Source organism: Vitis riparia, chromosome 3 (assembly GCF_004353265.1).
Source record: "Vitis riparia cultivar Riparia Gloire de Montpellier isolate 1030 chromosome 3, EGFV_Vit.rip_1.0, whole genome shotgun sequence".
Classification (NCBI taxonomy): Eukaryota; Viridiplantae; Streptophyta; class Magnoliopsida; order Vitales; family Vitaceae; genus Vitis; species Vitis riparia.
Genome location: NC_048433.1, coordinates 6,535,674 through 6,556,851, shown reverse-complemented (window position 1 = coordinate 6,556,851; position 21,178 = coordinate 6,535,674). Strand labels below are relative to the sequence as shown.

Genomic DNA, 21,178 nt, shown 5'->3' with positions numbered 1-21,178 from the left:
CATACGCTTCTATTGAATATTTCATCACCTCTCACCCTTCAAAACCATTTCTCGGACCCGTGCATGCTGCCACTTTTTCCTTTTCTTTTAATATTACACACTCACAAGCAATGGGCATGGGCAGCCAAATGAATGGAAGATTTACCCTTCCAGCTTATAATGGCCACGTGCCATCATTTTGTTTTTTTTTATCTTTTATCATTATTTTATTATTTTATTATTTTTAATGTTAAAAGTTTTGTTTCTTTGATTATTTTATTTATTCTTTTATATATATATATATTCTCCATTAACTCTTTTAAAATTTCCTAAAATTTCAAAGTCCCAAATTTATTCATTTATTCATTTATTTATTATTTGTTATTTATTTATTTAAAAAATGCCATTCTCGGAATAATTTTCTAAAATTCTAATTTTAAATTTAATTTCCTAATAATCAAAATTTAAAATTTAATTTTCCGAAAATTCCTAATCCCGAAAATTTCCCATATTCACATTAATTTATTATTATTATTTTATTTATTTATTCTAAAATTCCATTTTAAACAATTCATTTAAAACTTTCGATTTCCGAATTAAATTGCTATTTCTGAAAATTCCGATATTCACATTAATCTATTTAATTATTATTATTTTAGTTATTTATTCTAAAATTCCATTTCAAACAATTCTTCAAAATTCCAATTTCTGAACTTAATTTCCGATTTTCAAAATTCTAATTTCTTTCAAATTTAATATCCAAAATTCCAATTCTTAAATTTAATTCTCAAGACTCTAGTCTTCAAATAATTTTCGAGACTTCAATTTCTAAATAAATCTCAAAAATCCAATTTTCTCTCGAACAGTCTTAATTCCACTCCAATTTTTAAATAATGTTCTATTTCTTTTAATTTTTACACAAGTAAGAATGATGAATCTTCATAATTCCGAAATAATGGGATTCATGAGATTAATTCATGCAAGATAAATTGGGCTTTGGTGGGGGCCCCACATATGTGATTTTATGACTGACTGATTGATTGATTGATTGATTTATTTACCATGCTTGTTTGATTTGTTCTGTTTCCTTGACATGCACATAATTTTATCTATTCGTGATTCACTAATCCTGTTTCATGGTAGCGCATTCGTGACTGGAGGACCAGGTACGTATCCACTCATATTTTGTTCATTCTTTATACATATTTTGATTCTCACATGTGCATAATCACTCTGAGTATTCATTGATTCCCTCATCAATTGCCATGATTGCTTCATTTTATTAGTAGAGACCCGACTTTAGGGACTTAGAGGGGTGTTACGGTCTTTACCGTACCTTCCCGATAAGTAACCTAACCCCCGAACCCGATCCGGTTTTTCACAGACCGCCTTTTCCAAATAAGGAGTCACACTTAGGGTTTTTCTTTCTTATTTTGTTTACCCTTTTAAAAATAAAACAAAAAATAAGTGGCGACTCCAAGTCAATTTTTTCTTAATCAATAAAAATCACTTTTTGAAATCTAAATCGAGCTTGCCATCGAGTGGGAAACGCATGAGCCGAAATACGGGGTCCACAAAGGGTTAAGAGTATTTTAGGGATTAATGAAATATAATATCCTTTATCTTAATTTTCATACTTTGTTTGGGTCTTGGGCTTAAATATGTATGATGTGGACCAAATGTTAATTTTTAGGCCCAACTGGGCTCAAAACATAATTCTCCCATATTTTTAACAAATTTTTAATATTTTTAAAATAATTTTTATATCTATAATTTTATTTTTAATTGTTTAATTATTTTTTAAAACGGTTTTAAAAAATAAATAAAATTAAAACTAAAAATGACTAAAAAAATGTTTTCTAAAAATACTTTATTTTTTATTTTTGAAAACAATAATTTTTAAAACAAAAAATTGAAAACAATTTATGGGTATAAAAGTGTTTTTCGGTTTTTTTTTTCTAAAAATAAAAAATTATTCTAAAAAACAATTGTAAAACGGGTCTTTAAACTTTTTTTCCACAAAATTTTGGAAAAGAATAGGTTAACGTTGAAATCATGTGATAATATTATTTTTATTTTAATATTAAGTTTTTATATAGTCCATACAAAAGCTATACTTTACTTGTATTAGTTAAATGGTTCACATCAACAGCTCGTGAATACCTATTTTTAGGTCGGAAAAATTTGTCACACTACTTTTCTTGAAAGCAACTTGCCATTTAATTGAACCAAATAAAGCATTTTATATATCAATTTTTTTTCTACCAAAAGTCTACTTTTTTTAGCTGCCAGCCTTTTAAATATTGAGATTAAGCTTAAATAATTAAAATTCTGCAGCAAATGAAAATTTATACAAATTTTTCTTGGAATTGGACAAATTTTTATATATTGTTTAAGAATATTATTATATCATTTAAGAATATACTAAGATATTTGTAAGCTGTTAATGTTTGTAAAGTGCTCCAAATTTCTAATTAGCAAATTTTTATATATATATAAAATATTTTTAAAATTAATATATTATTGTAACATTAAATTTTGTTATAAAATAAAGAAAGTTGTTGAAAATACCTCTATAAATATTTTAGGTTAGAAAAAATGTTATAAGATGAAAATAGACTCGTAAAAAACTGTAAGGGATGAATAGAAAAATGAGGAAGAACTAAAGGTGCCCAATGAACCGTGTCAGGTCGGCACGAAACGATATTGATCGAGCCATTACGGGTCAGCACGACTCACTTAAAAATCGTGTCGGGTTAGGCTAGCCCATGCAAGCCAAATGGGTGGCCCGATATGACCCATAAGCTTGCGGGCTAATCGTGCCATGCTGTGGCTCATGGGTCACTCATTTTGTTAAAAATTTTAATTTATACTTTTTAAGTCATTTTTTTAAAAGTTTTTTTTATTGTTAAATAAAATTTATTTTTGTTACTTTAAATACCTCTAATAATTATATTTTTTTATTTTTTATACACCTCTAATAATTATACTTTTTATTTTTTATATTTATATTTATCGAGTTTGTAAATGTAAAATTTATAGAAATGTTAATTTTTTGTTTTTAAAAATAGTAAAAAAAATTACATTTGAATTTGTTTTTTTTATCAAAATAAAAATAAATTTAAAATAATGGAATATAAAAGGAAATGAAATATAAAAAAATAATTCTTTTATTCAATATTTCAACAAATTACATGAAAAAATAAGAAGAAACAAAAAATGTTGGAATTGCAAGGTGGGTCGGCATGGTGGGTTGGTGGGCTGTTTCTTTAGACCCAACACAGTATGCTCCTTCAGGTCGTGTCAGCCCATCCTGCTACAGTGTTGGGTCGTGTCGCCCCGCCCGACATTTTGGCATGCCAAGCCATGGGCCAAAATGGGCAACCCGACCCAATGGATACCTCTAGAAGAACAGTGGAGTAAGAAGACTCGTACTTAAAGTGTGAATACAATGAGTAGAAAATATGAGATGTTTCGAGACTCGATAATTATATTTAGTTTCTGTCCTCTGTAATATCCTCCTAATAATTATATTTGGCTTTTGTTCTTTGTAATTATTATCTATGGAATAGTGGAAAGATTTTGTGAATTAAGGTATCTTTCTGTGCTTATTGGTTTGAAAATTCGTCAAATATCTTCCTTATTTTAAATTAGAAATGAGAGTGAAAATATTAAATGAAAAGAGTAAAAGAGGTGTTTGATGAAATTTAAACCAATGAGGGATAGATGTATTTAGCTAAAATCTTAAGAGAGGTTAATGAAATTAACACATTTATATAAGAAAGCAAACATAAGAAATTAAATTGTGATTTAATTTACATAATCTTAAAAAATTAACTAATGAAATTCCCATTTAATGAATATAAACTTCATAAATCAATTAGTAAAATAAATTGCTAATTTTTATTAACATCAATTTACACAAAATTAATATATTCACCAAAATCTAATTTAATATTTATTAGCTTTAGGATTGATAATTGATAAAACAAGTTTAGATCATTATTAACATTAATTTATATATAAAAAAAATCTGATTTTACGTAATTAAATGGGTGTTTGGTAAAATTAATATTTACTTAATGATTTAAGTTGATTTTAAGTTAAATTATACTTACGTTATTGACTTAAAAACTTATTACTTAATTATTACTTTAAGTATTAATGTTGTTTGATAAAAACTTAAAATTTATTTTAAATCATTAAATTAACATATTTATCCTCATAAATTATAATTAGGACAAAAGATGTTAAGTAACAATAAAAATGCTTTTGACAGTGATTCTACAAAATGTTTCTATCATTTCTAATACTTGAAAATTCTTATTTTTCAAATATTAAAAAATATTATAAACACTTATTAAAATCACTATCAAACGCACTCTAAATGTTATAAAATAAAAAAAGAGATCGTGAAGGTAATTATGACAAATGAGGATAAAAAGTTAAAATGAAAATGTAGATTTAAGAATAAGTTAATTATTTTTACTTATTATTTAAATTAATTTTTAACTTTAAGTGATACAATTAAGTTATTTTACCAAATATACTTAATTTATTTAATAACTTAAATAAAATTATTAAGTTAATTTAAGTTATTAAGTTAGTTTACCAAACACACTAATTTTACCATAAATTGACAAAAGAATCTTTTGAATTATTTTTTACTAACATCAATTCAAAAAAATATGCCAACAAAATATCAGATTTAATGTAACAATAAATCTTATTTAATATATATTAATTTTCAATTACTTGGGGCTCTCTCTCTTTCTCTTTAAACATCAATTCATGAAATTGGTTATAGTGCATTCACCCAAGCGCCTAAGCGCCCACGGTGAACATAAGGGGAGTTGATGGACGCGGCTAATCCTCCAATCTACCAACAATCTCCCCCCAGCGACACCCCTGGGGTTTGAACCCGTGACCTCGATTCTGATACCAATTGTTAGGAAAATTAGGTTAATCCAACCTATGGTAATCACCCTAGAGGGGGGGGGGGGGGGGGGTGAATAGGGTGATTGTCTCTTTTTGCAAATTTAAATTATGTGAATATAAGAGACAATTATATACAAGTATATAATAAACAATATAAAGACAATTGCATATAAATTAAAGAGTAGGGAAGAGAGAATGCAAACACAAGAGTTTATAGTGGTTCGGTGCAACCTGACCTACATCCACTCTCCTCTAGCTTCAATCCCAAGCTTGAGGTTCCACTAATTCAAGGCTTTCAAACCAAGCCTTCAAGCAATACAATTGGATTATGGTTCCAATTCACCCTCTTGGACTTTTGGCTCCAAGCACCCTTTACACTTCTCAAGAGATATCACACTCTTGAAAAACTTCATCTCAAAGGTTTACAAATGAATGATCTCACAAAATCTTGGTACAAAGATTTTAAGCTCAAATGATACAAGAAAACTAGGATTGAATGATGCACTAAAGATATGCAAGTTTTAGAACAATGGTGCACTAAAAAACACTCTTCCAAGGCTCAAATATAATCAAGAAAGGTTTGGGAAGGTTAAACTCTTTAAACAATGAAGATTTGAGCATTTTTATAGAAGAGAAAAGCCAAACTAGCCGTTTGGGGTTCGACCGGTTGACTAGCCGTTAGTATTAAATGTTTAGCAGGTGACCGTTGGGCCTCAACCAGACCTCGATCGGTCCTCGACCGGGAAGAGAAGGCCACTGGGAGAGAGAGAAACTTTTTGGCCTCCCTCGACCGGTGGTCTACCGGATGAGCACAATCGGTCGACTGGTTCTTCAACTGGTTGAGTCATTTTTTGGCTCAACACCCAATTTTTTCAACTTAAAACCTTTTAAAACAAGTTTGAAAAATATTTAACACAAGGTTTTAGTTGAAAACATGAAATCATCCAATTCTTAATATATTTAAAACAAAATAACTATTGGATGATTTTGGTGCATAAGTAAAGAATGTAATGCATGAAAATCCTAGTGCACCAACAACTTTACAAAGAGATCTCATGAAGCTTGGGTCTTGAAAAACACTTCTCTTTGAGGTTGTCTTCTTCTTCATGATTTCTCCTTGGCTTGATTTGTCTTTGTGATTGCCACTTTGTAAATCGTCTTACCTAATCACACTTCAAATATTATCATTAGTTCTAAACCTTGTTTTGTTATCATTAAAATCAAGATTAACCAAACCTTGATTTCACAATTTTGATTTAAGCAAATATCAGTTTTATAAAAGTAATTACGTTCATAGTATGAAATTTACTATTATTAAGTTAATTAGGATTGATTTATTTTGCAAACAATTTTAAGTAGGAAATTTCTATTCCACGGTCAATTTTTATTATTAGATCTTATTTTTTAAATTTTAATTAGTTGTAATTATTTGGTTAATAAAGATTAGTTTTTTGTTTTGAAAAACAATTCCATATTTAATTTTTTAATTATTCAATGTTATTTGGTAATTTTGGTTAGTGATAATTAAAATTAGCCTATTTAATAAAAAAAATTGGACTAGAAAACTATTTTTTTTCCATATTTAGATACTTTATTGTTTGATGTTAATATTATTTGGTAATTTTATTTAATAATAATTTGAGTTTAATTATGATTAATTTATTTATTAAAAAAATAAAAATATATTTAGTTCATAAGTAGGTCTTTTATGGCATAATATTAATATTATTTATCAAATTTAGTTCATAATAATTAAGAGATAATTAGGTATATATTATTTCACATAACATTTGATACAATAGCGAAATAATTTTCCTTTTTCCTTACAATACCTATTAAACGAGAAAAAATAGAACATGTCACGCTCATGATCTCGAGAATCAGACCTTATTTATCTACGTATTTGAAACATCCCAAAATTAAGACGATTAATTGATTCTCATATTATTTTTTCAACACGTAACAATATTTAATTAGAAATATATATTCAAATTAATTATTCTTTGCATAAGATTAAGTTATATTGTTTTTATGATAATTCTATAAATTTTTAAATTTTTTTTTTTTTAATTTTATAAAATTACTATTCTTTATAATTAAAATTTTTATATAATCTTAATTTTATTAATTAACCATCCACGTGACCAGGACGTGGTTCGAACCTAGTATTGAAAAAGGCAGTTGAAGAGAGGTTTTCTATTGCTTTTGAACGCATCTTTCACCCAAAAAAAGCGGATTGAGGCTGGAAATAGAAGGCAAAAAAGTTGAAAAGGGAAAGCTGTGGATGCTTATTCTGGTTTCCAGTATTTGACTTCCACCATCTTTTTGTGCTTTCTAACTATATTTCTATAATTTTCTTTTATTTATTTATTGTAAGGAAAAATCTAGGAATTTTTTATAAAAAAAATGCCATTTGATAAAAATATTTTAAAATTAATTTTTTTTATTAAGGAAGTAAAAACAATGCTCTTTTTCATAATTTTTGGGAAAATTATTTCATAATTAATGTTCTAAAAAAATGATTTTTACTTTAATTTTAATTTATGAATAAAGTTAAAAAATGACATGTTACCTTTGCCAGTTCCATTTACAAAATGATTAATTTCATTAAGACCCCATGTTTAATATAAATATTGTAGGTTTTAAATTTCGTCAATTATCACCTTTATAAACTTATTATATTTATTAAATTTATTTTTTAGAGAGAATTTAAGTTAAAATATTTTAAATAAGAGTGTTTAATAATTCTCTAATAATTAAATTTTATTATTTTAAAAATAAAATTTATATATATAATATATTTATAAGGATGTTAATTGATGAAATTTAAAATATGGGGTGAATTAGCTTATTTGCAATAAACCTTTTGAGATTATAATAAAATTAACCTTTTACAAAAAAATAAAAAATAAAAAGACAAAAGTGTCCGACCCATATTTTTTTTCTTTATTCATTTATATATATAATCATATTTATTTTTTTATAAATGTTATTTTGGATATTATCATTTAAAAATTTACATTAATTGAGGTAACAGGAAATTATTTTTACTAGTGTGATTTTTTGCTTTCATTTTGTCAATGTTCTTGTAGAGGTATCCATGGGATGGAAGACATTTTATCAAAATTCCATGTGGGACAAATTATTTGGACAAACAAGTAAGAAACATACCTTCTAAAAATGATTCCACCTTTTTAAAACAAAGAGAATAATACTTTTCATCAAACTCTTTATACCCATTTTACAATTTTTATAAAATAATATAAAGAATATTTTGATAAATTTGAGATTATATGTTTATAATTTTACTTTTCAAAATGGAAGATTTTTTTTTTTTTGATACCAACCATTACTCGTGCATGATCTTGACTTGACGATCTAGGAATAATTATTGGATATAAACTCAAAAGCAAGTAGACGGTCTTTACTTCTCTCCTAATATTCTTTATTCTAAAGTTTTTTTGAAAGTTAACACATATATTCAATTTAATTTTCTTGTACATTGACTATTTTGAAATGTCGGAATAAAGAACGAGAATTCAATTTCATTTCCATTTAATAATTAGTTTGAATTACTTTTTAAATAAGAATAGAAATAGAAAAATCTCTATTATAAAAATTAAATTCCACTCTTTTTAGAATTTTAATTTTTCTTTTTTATATACTCCTATTTCCACTCGTAAGCACGTAAATATACTAACATTAACATTTCTTAATTGTTTTGTCATGTGTCGATTTTTTAGCATTACTTTTTTTTTTGCTTGGCCTTGAATTTTTCATCCTTTTGGGAGTACATGAATGGGAATTTTTTACTTCAGTTATAAGGTATGTACAGTCATGGAGCACATTGAACATACAAACATCAACCCGCATCTCACAACTCCTTTACAAAATCCATATATTCTCAATGTACTCAACCAAGATCGATCGTCAACAAATAAGCACACGGACGATGGCATTTTCTTTGGTCCATTTAACGGAGGGTACCCCCATCAAAGAACAAACAAGAATAAGGTTCAAGACCACAGTACTTTTCAGTACTCCTCATCTTACCCGAATGGAGAAGGTGCCGAAATTCACTTTTCCTTTAGAATGTATACTTTTCATTTGTCTCAGGTAATCTGCACGAAAACTGTACAGTGAGAATCGATTCTGTAGCGCCGCTGTTATGCATCAAGAATGTGTCATTTTTAGAGCATAAAAAGGGGTCAGGACTCCACACCCTTGGTAACAAACCCAGCTCTGGGCTTACATCTTTGCTGCTGATCAGGCCATGGCTAGAACTGGTGTAGCCAAAACACAGATGTTATTTCTTAGGTAACTCCACTTTGGGTCACTGGTTTGCGTTCTTTTGCTAATGGGGTGCTCTAAATTTCTTGTATATATGTAAGGCATATTTTACACAAAATTCTAAGGCAGTGTCAGTTCATGCAGGGGAGCAAAGCCGGTGTGGCGGGGCTTGAGTAAGGTAGCTGGGGCTGAGGGGGCGCCGGGGAAAGCTAGAGGACGGACGGATGGTGCTGATCATAAGGGCGACGGCTCATCGTCCAGCTGGGTGCCGCACCCTCGGACTGGGATATACATCCCCGAAGGGCATGACCATATGATGGACGATGTCCCGGATGGTGCAGCCTCCTTTGGCCAGACTTACTGGTTGAGGACTGTGGATGGAGTGGACAAACCGGACCCTGATGTTTGAACTCAATATTGAAGTCCTAGGAAGGGCCTTGTACGTATAATAAACTATGATCATGACCTTCATGTCATAGGCTTATGAATCTAGTATATATATATAAAAGAAGATGATGGCCTTTGATGTACTAATATTGGTTGTTTACGTAGGATCTTAATATATAATATCAGTTGAAAAAAACACTTCTAAAACTATTTTATGGCAAAGGATGATTGTTTATAGTCTATTTTACAATGTTTTTAATATAAAAAAAAACATTTTAAAAGAAAACCACATGTTTTATAAAACTTAGAAAATACTTTCAAAAAGTTAAAAAATCACTTGCAGTATTTTCTAAAGAAGCAATGGATCGATAATTCTCCCAAATTAAGAGTATGTTTGATAGTAATTTTTGAAAGTATTTTTATGCTTTCTTACACTTGAAATTTTTTATTTTTTAAGTATTAAAAAAACTAAAAACACTTTTTATAGTCATTACCAAATGCACACTAGAACATTTTTACTAAAAATATTTCAAATAAAATTACTATCAAACATATTCTTATTATTTTATTTAGTGTTATGAAAGTCGGGAGTTGGATATTACAAGAATTTTATAGAGAACAACTAACCATTCTAATTTTATGTGGTTCAGACGAGGGTTTGTTGTCCATAATAGACGGTTTTTTGTCCTTGCAAGACAATCCTTTAGAACTAATGATTGTAGTGATAACTCTTTTCTCTTTAATTTTCCTTTCTTCTGATAGTATCACGGTCATCATCTCTTACTTACAAGGGAATCAAGGTCATCGGTCATCATCTCTATTTTCTTGTTAGAGTTTAAACAATGTTCTGAATAACTTGATTGTCAATGATTTATCATAGTCTTCACACGGATGTGCTTGTAAAGGAGATATTATTGTGAGTCAATGGGAGTCTAAAGATGTCATCCCTTTTTAGTGATAAAAGAATGTAGGGAGAATCGTGCTTTACTTAAAAATTGACCGAAGATGCTTATATCCCTTGTATTTAAGCCTAAGACCTAATGGATGAGTGAAAATTGAATTAAAGAACATTACCTTTTAAATTTCGTGAAATGCCCTTGGTTGTAAAAAAACTAAATAAATAAATAAATAAATAAATAAATCAGTTTTTCGTTTCTCTCTCATTCTCTCATTCTTTTTCTTTTGTCTCTCTCTTCATTCACCTTACCTTTTTCTCACAGATTAATTGGTAGGACCATGTAAATTAATTCCTAGCTAGAGAGGTGTCACTATTTCCACAAATTATTTTTCTCCTAAAAACCATGCCTTAATTAATAAATTGAATATTGTAAACCAATGGTTAAAAATAATTATTACTACATTTTTTAAGTATATTTTTTTAAACACCTCATAAAATATTTTTTTTTTCAAACTTACAAAATATATAATAAATATTTTTTAAAAACCTTAAAAAATATTATTATTCTTTTTTATCTAATATATATGTGTATATATAAAATCTATTTTTTATATAAATATCTTTAAAGTTATAGACAATTATCTGAATATTTTCTCTATTTTATGAACAATATATAAACATTGTCTTAATATATTATTTTGTAACATGATCATCTTTTAACTAATGGTGATAATTAATTTTTAATTGAATAATGTATTATAATTTAATAATTTGAAAAATATTAAAATACTCTTTTAAATCTGAAATAGATGTGAACTTGATATGGTTTAAATTATTAAAACATGATGTCATCAAGTCAAACAAATGTTTCATGTTAAGAGATGTGTATGTAATTATATCATAATTTTCTGTTCTTTTTTTTTTTTTTCTTGTACATGATATCTTTTGTATAAAGTTTTGTAGATGAAAAATGACAAAATCTTTTGTTATGCAAAGAGGTATAAAAACACATTAAAATTGAAAAGAGAATATAATGAAGCACAAATGAGATGAAAATCACCTTAAAAAGAGATATAATAGAAAACATGAAAATATGGGTAAAAACAAGTTTGGATGAAATTTAAGATAAAGAATCAAAGAAAATAAATTAAAAGTAATAATATAAAAATCATGGGATCTTCAAACTATAATTACAACAAAAAAAAAAATTTATTTTAAATTAACTGGATAATTTAAATTAATGTTTTTGTTTTAAATTACAAATGTTACAAAAATATTTTTTTTATCATTTTTAATTCTATTTAAATATGATTTTTTTTAAATCTATGCTAACATTATGTTTATAAAGGTAAAATAGTAAAATTATATATTCCATTTGGTTTACTTGTAATAAACAATTTAAATATGATTAATTTAAATTTTATTTCTTATGTTTTAATTTTGGTATGGAAGATCTAAATGACATAGTTTGATAAAAAATATTAATAATTTTTCCTAAACAGTTATTATATGTTGTTTATATTGTCTTGAGTCATTTGAAACAATGACACTAATGTGTTATCCATTTATATTAATTTGATTTCGCATAAATGTAATACCTAAATATTATGGTTAATTTTCCTTTATATAGGATGCAAATGTACTAAGAAAAAAATATTATTAAAACTACTCAAACGAAATATGCAATTACAATTTTGGATGATGAAATTTAAAACTTCAAATTGAAACAATTTTTAGGTGAACGAATGTGCAGGGGAAAAGTGTTCATTCCTTAGGTGATAAGAAAAAACAAAGTTGAGAATTGATTGAAATCTTGCACAAAGGGTAGCCTTATATACCTCTTGTACAGTCAATACATTTGCTTTATACAATTAGTACATTTGCCTTGTACAGTGAGTGTAACACCTTTGTATAGTAGTACAAATTTTATATACAATCTGTGGGTGACAACGAAAACAAAGATGTGATTCAAAATCGATTAAAATCTTTCACAAAAGGTAACCTTGTGCACCCATATACACTTAGTACATTTTCCTTGTACACTTATATATTCCCCTTGTACAGTTAGTGTAACACCATTGTACAATGACATAATATATCCATCTTAGGTTATGTGTCTACATAGGTATGTTAACCATATTTCTAATAGTTTGGCTGAGAAAATGATGGATGAATTAAGGTTAAAAAAATTTCCCCAAACATTATTAATAAGGAAAGTATCGGAATTTCCATGCGAGAGTTAAATAAAGTGCATGACATAAGTATATAATCCGTGGGTGACAAGGAAAATGAAGAAGTGATTCACAATCGATTAAAATCTTTCACAAATGGTAGTCTTGTACACTCTTGTACAGTTAGTACATTTCCTTTATATAATTGTACAATGACACAATATATCCCTCCTAAGTAGTCCACAAACATGTGTAAACCATATTTCTAATGGTTTAGTTGAGAAAAAGATGGATGAATTAAGGTTAAATTTTTTTCCCCAAATATCATTACCGGGGAAAACATCGAAATTAACATGTAATAGTTAAATAAAGTGCATGATGTGGGTATACAATCTATGAGTGACAAGGAAAAAACAATATAGAAAATAAAAATTATTTTTAAAAATATAAAGAAAACTAGAAAAATATTTTAAAACTAAACTCAAACATAATCTATATAATTTTTAACTACTTATTTTCATTTAAAATAAGAAAATATATCAATCAACCCTTTTATATGAGAAAAAACTTAATCGACTATACTATGTATTGATATAATCCATTTCTAAATACGAAAATATTTTGGTTGGATATTTGAAATAAAAACTCTCCATCCATCATATTTCTTTTTTTTTTTTCTTTTTCTTATTTCAATAAATTTTCAATTAATTCAAATCATTAAAAAAAATAATTCTTAATAAACAAATTTGCAACATTTCATATAACTTATTATCAAAAGTCTATATTAAAAAAAATATTAAAATAAGAAAGAAAGAAGATTATAAAAAAAATTAAACCTTTTATTTTATAATAGTAAAAAAAAACTTTAAAATACCTTTTAGTATAAAAAAATAGCAAATATATTTATTTTAAATTGTGTTTTAATCATTAAATGATTTACTTTTAAAATGTAAAATATATTTTTTATTCATTTAAATTAATATTTTTTTGGAAAATATTTTCCAAAATAGTTTTTGAATCATTAATATAATATTTGTTTATTTATAATTTTAAAATATAAAATAATACTAATTTTTCAATTATTTTTAAAAGAATTTAAAAAAACAATGAAAAATAAAATAAATGAAATAAGGGAGAATTTTATGAAACTAAGAGTGGTGGTATAAAGATAAAAATGATGGGGTAAGTTAAAGAGTTATTTTTGTCTATTCATATTTCGTATCTTTATAATAAATTATGAGTGTTAGAATGACTTTTTATTAATTATCACACTCCAACGGGTGTAAAACACAATTCTCCGTAAAATGTGTATATTCATAACAATCTAAAGTGGTATTTGTTTTTTTACTTAATTCTAAATACAACCTTAATGCTTAATAACGTTAAATATTAGATTGTTTGTTTTTATAGTATTTTATTTCTATTAAGTATTAAAAATAAAAAAAAAAACCAATATGTTATTTTTTCTATTTAGAAAAAGCTACATATTTTGGCTTTTTCTATTTAGTAAAAAGTTTATAATAAGTCATGAAAAAAATAAAAAAACAAACAACTTAAATTCTAAAAACAAATTACTTTCAGTAAAAAGTAAAAAAAAACAAACCCCACTTAAATATGTTAACCCTTTAAGTAATAGAATATATGTACTTCTTATTCATATCGGCATTTCATATAGATATCACATTAGTAATAGTGCCTGTATCCATGATGAACTATAACTATTGGTGCCACCTAATTTTGACATACTATGAAAATGGAATTGTAGATTAAAAAAAAGAAAAATAAAAAAAAAAGAATAATGGGCCCAAATGTTATGACATGTGTCTTAATTAAAAAATAACTACATTTAAAATTGGAAATCTTAAATTTAGAGTCTTAAATTCAATAAATTATTTGAATTTGGAAATATATTAATCTCCTTATCCATAATTCTTTATCAGTAAAGAAATTATTAGACGAGGAAAAAAAACAAAGGAAAAAAAAGAGAGCTCTATATAATTTTACAAGTGTCTTCCAACACTCTCCAAATTTGCTTTAAGTTCAATTTTCTTTTCAAAATTTAAAGTGGATTGTCAAAGTAAAAAAGTCAAGAACAAGCCTAGTTGGTTGTTGACCAAGTCAATCGAGAGCACATGATTGACATCTCCGAATCAAGATCAACTTAAGAGATCAAAAAAAATATTCTTTATTATAAAGAATATCAAAGAATAGTGTACCCATTTTTTTTAAATATAAATTTGTCCACAATTATTCCATAATTTCCTAAGAACAAGAAATTTGAGTGTACAAATGAGTGGATGCTTGATGGGAATCTTTTGCCTTTCATCTTTTTTGACCAAAGTTTCTCTATCATCCTAAGTTAGTGGCTTCAAGAAAGAACTAAGTTGGATATGCTTGCAAAAGGAATGGTAAGACTATTATTACCTTATCATCACAAAATACTTCTATTGGTCTAATGATTCGTAATAAGGCAAGAGCATTAGTAGTTACCTTACCTTAAAATCAACATATGTTGGCGCATGCTCATTCATTGATACTTGTGAAATGGTAAAACAATGACTTTAACATTGAAGATGACCTTCTTGTCAAGCAATTTGTGCACTCCCTTTGAGGAAATCCCTTTGATTGATGCACAAATCTCGAGCCCAAGTCCAATGACATATGAGATAAAATGGAATAGGAGTTCTTAAACTATTTCTATAAAACACACAAGATTAGTAGTAGAAAGATTAGCTTGTGGTTGACTAGAGTCTTAACTATAAAGATAGGTTATCAAAAGTATCAATGGTAGAGGTGTACATACAAGATATACATTGGAGTCTCTTGTATAATCTTCAAGAAATTAAACTTCATATCTTTAAAGAATTGACCACATGAGCTCATGACATAAAGCTTAACATTACTAGTCATAGTATGAAGAAAAAAAACTATGAGGGAAAATGGTTGACAAAACTATGAAGAAGTCAACTAAGGAACGGTTAATATGGCTCGTATCAAAATTTCAAAAAAAAAAAAAATGAAAAAAAGAAAGAAATAAAGAACTTAGTTTGGATTCATGGGTGGAAATGTGATGAGTCCATTAATTGGTTGCCTAGAGAGTAATTAATGGATTCTGTTCGAGTTCTATGTTGGATGAATCATACACATCTCGAGGAGATTAATTGGCCCTTAGGGCCCATAATAAGTGTAAAATTAAAAATGAGTTCATAAAGTTTTATTTTTATAAGTTTCACATTGTCTTTGCTTGAGGTTTTATATTTTTAATACCTAAAGTTGTGTTGCTGACTAAATCTTACCAAATTATCATTCATATTAAATAATTCAATAACTTCATACAATTTAAGAATTTTCATTATATAAAAATCCAAAAAGAAATAAAATGAAAATAAATAAAAGAAGTTTTAGCATTCTTTTACAATATTTTTTTTTAAATTTCTTTTTAAAAGTTATTATAAGGAAAGAACAAGTTTTGAGAAATATTTTTAAAAGTAAGAATACTTAACATGTTAACTACAACATTACAAATATCAACATTTATTAAAATTGTATCTTGTTTTATGATATATATTCTTTTTATCAATATATTATTTATTAGTACAAATTGGTATCTCTCCACGTGCACATAATTCAAAAGGTTTTGATTTTTTAATATAAAATCCTTAAAAGGTGAGAAAATCTAGTACTTATCTAAGACATGGTACCTCTCTTGGTTACATTTACAAAAAGCAAAAAGAATATGAAAGTGGATGTCCCTTTTTTTTTCTTTTTTCTTTATTCATTTATATATATATATATATATATATATATATATATAACCATATTTAATTAGATTTATTTTTATAAATATTATTCTAGATATTATTATTTAAAAATTCACATTAATTAAAAACCGATCAATTCATAGTAACACAAAATTATTTTTACTAGTGTGATTTTTTGCTTTCATTTTGTCAATATTCTTGTAGATGTCTCCATGGGATGGGACACATTTTATCAAAATTCCATGTGGGACAAACAAGTAAGAAACATACCATTTCTAAAAAAGGTATTCCATTAAAAAGTTCAAAAAAAGAAATTATCTTGTAAAAATGATTTCACTTTTTTAAAACAACTTTTCATCAAACTCTTTATACCCATTTTACATTTTTTTTTATAGAATAATATATAGAATATTTAGATAAATTTGAGATTATATTTGTTATTTTACATTAGTGAAAATCACTTTTCAAAATGGGAAATATTTTGTCCTTTTAATACCAATCATGACTAGTGCGTAATCCTGATGTTCGAGGAATAAATTATTAACCAATGAGCTCAAAAGCAAAGACACGGTCTGTACCACTCTCTTAGTATTCCTTATTCCAAAGTTGGTTTCAAAGTTAAAACATATATTCAAATTGATTTTCTTGTACTTTTGTTATTTTGAAACGTTGAAATAAAGAATGAGAATTCAATTCAATTCTCATTTAATAATTAGTTTGGAATATTTTTTTAACCGAGGATAAAAATAAAAAATTCATTATTATAAAAATTAAAGGGAAAAATGGGTTTTGACTCGTTAATTTAGAAAAATATAAAAAAAATAAACTTCAACTTTTATAAATAAGTTTTATCTTTATCCATTTAAAAATATTTTAAAATACATATATTTTTTTTACAAGTCGGATAATTATTTCCTAAAATGATATTTTACTTGTTAGATTATTAACATTAAAAATTGATTTGAGATCAATAAAAGAAAAAAAATTATAAAATACAATTAAAAATAAAACAACTTTAAAGCTAAAAATATAAAAATAAAATATTAACTTTTATTTGGTTAAATCATACTAGTTAAAATATAGATTCGAAAAAGAATTGAAAATACAATGAGAGTCTATTTTATTTTTAAAATTTTAAGTTTTCTGGTTTTCAAAATATTTAATTTTTAATTTTTTAATTTTAATTATATTGTTCATGTCCACTAACAAAAATTTTATCCAATTTTATTAAAAAAGAGAGAGAAAATGAGTGAATTTATATATAATACATGATATAAAATTATTATTAATTAGAAAAATAGAAATATTTTATTTACAATTTGAGGATTCGTGGAGAATTTTCTCGCATTATATAATAAAATTTTTATAATATATTTATTTGTAAAATATTTTTATCAAATTAAAATAATAAATTATTTTCTGATGATTTTCTTTAATATTATAAAATAAAAAGGTATTTCAAAAAATAATTATCCAGACTTATGAAAAAGTATATATAAGATAAAATTGATTTAAAATTAAAATTCCCCTTTTTATATTTTTTCAAATTAGGGAACGAAAACCTACTTCTATCCAAATTTTAAATGCCACTCTTATTAAAATTTTGATTCTTCTATATTATGACTCAACTCTAAACTCATTCTATTTCCCACGTAAGAAACACGTAAATATACTAACATTAACATTTGTAAAGTGTTTTGTCATGTTTCGATTTTTTAGCATTACTTTTTTTTTTTCCTTGGCCTTGAATTTTTCATCCTTTTACCTGAATGGGAATTTTGGACTTCAATTACAAGCTATGTGATAGTCATGGAGCACATTGAACATACAAACATCAGCCCGCATCTCACCATTCCTTTGCAAAATCCATATATTCTCAATGTACTCAACCGAGATCATCAACAAATCACACTGACAATGGCATTTTCTTTAGTCCATTTAATGGAGGGTACCCCCGATAAAGGACAAACAAGAATAAGGTTCAAAACCACAGTACTTTTCACCCCTCATCTTACCCAAATGGAAAAGGAGCTGAAATTCACTTTTCCTTCAGAATGTGTATTTTTCATCTGTATCAGGTAATCTGCGCGAAAACTGTGCCGTGAGAATCGATTCTGTAGAGCCGCTGTTAAGCACCAAGAATGTGTCATTTTTAGAGCATAAAAAGGGGTCAGGACTCCACACCCTTGGTAACAAACCCAGCTCTGGGCTTACACCTTCGCTGCTCATCAGGCCATGGCTAGAACTGGTGTAGCCAAAACACGGATGTTGTTTCTTAGGTAACTCCACTTTGGGTCACTGGTTTGCGTTTTTATGCTAATGGGATGGTCTAGATTTCTTGTACATATGAAGCATCTTTCACACAAAAATTTTAAGGCAATGCCAGTTCATGCAGGGAAGCAACGCTGGTGTGGCGGGGCTTGAGTAAGGTAGCTGGGGCTGAAGGGGCGCCGGGGAAAGCTAGAGGACGGACGGATGATGCTGATAATAAGGGTGACGGCTCATCGTCCGGCTGGGTGCCGCACCCTCGGACTGGGATATATTTCCCCAAAGGGCATGACCATGTGATGGACGATGTCCCGGATGGTGCAGCCTGCTCTGGCCAGACTTACTGGTTGAGGACTGTGGATGGAGTGGACAAACCGGACCCTGATGTTTGAACTCAATATTGAAGTCCTAAGAAGGGCCTTGTATGCATAGTTATTAATTTTATGATCATGAGCTTCATGTCATAGCTTATGAATCTAGTTATATACTATAACAGGTGAAGTTAAATAAGGTTGAAAATGAAACTTTATTTCAATTTTTGAGGGTCTATGTTGGTTCATCCCTATTTTTACTAGTCTTTGTTTCAAAGTTGGCAATATCTACGTGGAAGAGAGCAAAATTTAGTCATTACATAACTTGTAAAGAAAATATGAAAGGCTATTTTTTTTTTTTTTTAACTTAAAAAACAAATTTTGATTTTTTTATTTTATTTTATTAAAGTTAGATTTTTGAAAATTTGTTTTCTTCAACTAGTTTTTCAAACATATTTGATTATTTTTCTTGTATTTTTTGTAGAGTATGTTGAGAAATAGTTAAAAATATGAAAAATACTTTGTAAATTTTTTTTATATTATACATAAATAAATAGTACTTTTATGGCAAATAAACCAAAAAATCTATCTTTTGTATTTGAGCTCTCAAATAGAGTTTTACTTTTTATAGTTTATTTTTTAAAAAACTATTCTTTAAAACAATTTTTTTTAAACCATTCATGAAGTTTATCAAACAAGTTCAAAGTTTGTTCAATTGTCACATCCTTATCCTTATACTTATGATTTTTCTTTTTCTTTTTTATGATTAATTACTTTTAAAAAAATATAAAAAAAATAGTAGTTATTAATCTATTTAAAAAAAATACAACTTTTTATATCAACATCAAAATCGACTTTTGAAAAAAACAATACAAATCAATAAATTGTGTTTATATTAAAATTATATTTTAAAAATCAATTTTACTTTATAACTATTTACGTCAAAATTGTCTTATGAAAAAATGATTTCAATTTAAATTTATTAAACCAAAATTTGGTTAATCTAGATTTTGATGATAAAAAATATAAGGATTTGAACTAATGTTTTATATTGAGTTTATACAATAAAATTTTCAAAGTGACAATTACAAAGACAAATCAAGTAAAAATAAATAAAAAATAAAATAAAAACATCAAAGAGAAGTATTTTCAAGACATAAAGTTCTTTATGATCTTTTTGTAAAGTTATTGACACACTAGAATCGTGCACTTTATTTTTATTCATTCACTTAAATGAATCAAAGGGTTGAATTGTTTTAAAATATGTTATAGTCGGATGATTTTATGTTTTTAATTAAAACTTTGTGTCAAATTCTTTTTAAACTTATTCAAAAGGTTTTAAAGAAAGGTGCATCACTTATTAGAGGTTACAAACCTCAAAATTAGGTTATTTGAGCATGTCACAATACAATCAATAAAAGGGTTAGGGAATTGGTCGAGGGGTATTTTTATACTCTATTTTTTCTAGTAGTTGTGTTTAACTGGTTCAACTTTAACCTTGTCCAATCAACGTCCAGTTGAGGATTGATTGAGCATTGGTCGAAGCTCGATCGAACCTTGAAAAGCTCAACGATCACCTATAGAGCAGTTATTGTATCAACGGTTTGATCAATCAACCCCTTAACTTGCTTGACAGCTAGTTTAGGCTTCCTAACCCTATTTAAAGCTTCCAAACTTCATTGTTTTTAAGAGCAAGAATTCTAAATCCTTTATGAATTAATTAAGCCTTGGAAGAGTGTTTTGAGTGCAATTTGTTTTCAAACTTACATTTAGTTTATTTTGTATCCATTTGTGCTTAAGTTTCTATTAGGATTTTGTGTGATCAAGTTCTATATTTTTCTTGTAACCTTTAAGATGTGAACTCAAAGTATGGGGTATTATTAGAGGGAAAAATTTTAATATAAAATATCATTTAGTATTTGTTAAGTATGAGATATCATTTGAAGAGTTCAAGAATGAATTATCTCCTGAAGAATTTGTAAGTATCAATTGAAGTCACTTAATCCAATTGTAATGCTTGAAAGTATAAGTTGGAAGCTTCAAATTAGTGAAACTCTCACTTAATTAAAAACTTGAGGAAAATAAACATAAGTCAGGTTGTGCTGAATCATTATAAAATATTGTGTTTATATTCTCATTACCCTATTCACTCCCTATCTAAGGTATTTTTACCTT

The 21,178-nt window shown here is 26.7% G+C and overlaps 1 protein-coding gene across 5 annotated transcripts; it reads left to right on the top strand.

Annotated features, from left to right (window-relative positions):
- The first annotated feature begins 9,154 nt into the window (after window positions 1–9,154).
- On the top strand, window positions 9,155–19,257 carry LOC117911803. Of its 5 annotated transcripts, none has more exons than XM_034826221.1 (2): window positions 9,155–9,234; window positions 9,343–9,769. In XM_034826221.1, the coding sequence occupies exons 1-2, from the start codon at window positions 9,191–9,193 to the stop codon at window positions 9,614–9,616; spliced, it is 318 nt and encodes a 105-aa protein (XP_034682112.1). In that variant the 5' UTR covers window positions 9,155–9,190; the 3' UTR covers window positions 9,617–9,769. The 5 variants fall into 5 exon arrangements, with proteins under 5 accessions (XP_034682112.1, XP_034682115.1, XP_034682113.1 ...); XM_034826224.1 differs by having other exon boundaries at window positions 9,159–9,234; window positions 9,352–9,769; XM_034826222.1 differs by lacking the exon at window positions 9,343–9,769 and adding an exon at window positions 18,811–19,257 and having other exon boundaries at window positions 9,188–9,234.
- The last annotated feature ends 1,921 nt before the right edge of the window (window positions 19,258–21,178 follow it).

Excerpts from the sequence above, each read along its gene's own strand:
- LOC117911803 (XM_034826222.1), top strand. The coding sequence starts at position 9,191 with ATGGCTAGAACTGGTGTAGCCAAAACACAGATGTTATTTCTTAG. Across the intron at positions 9,235-18,810 it reads ACACAGATGTTATTTCTTAG|TTCATGCAGGGAAGCAACGC; the intron begins GTAACTCCACTT and ends AGGCAATGCCAG.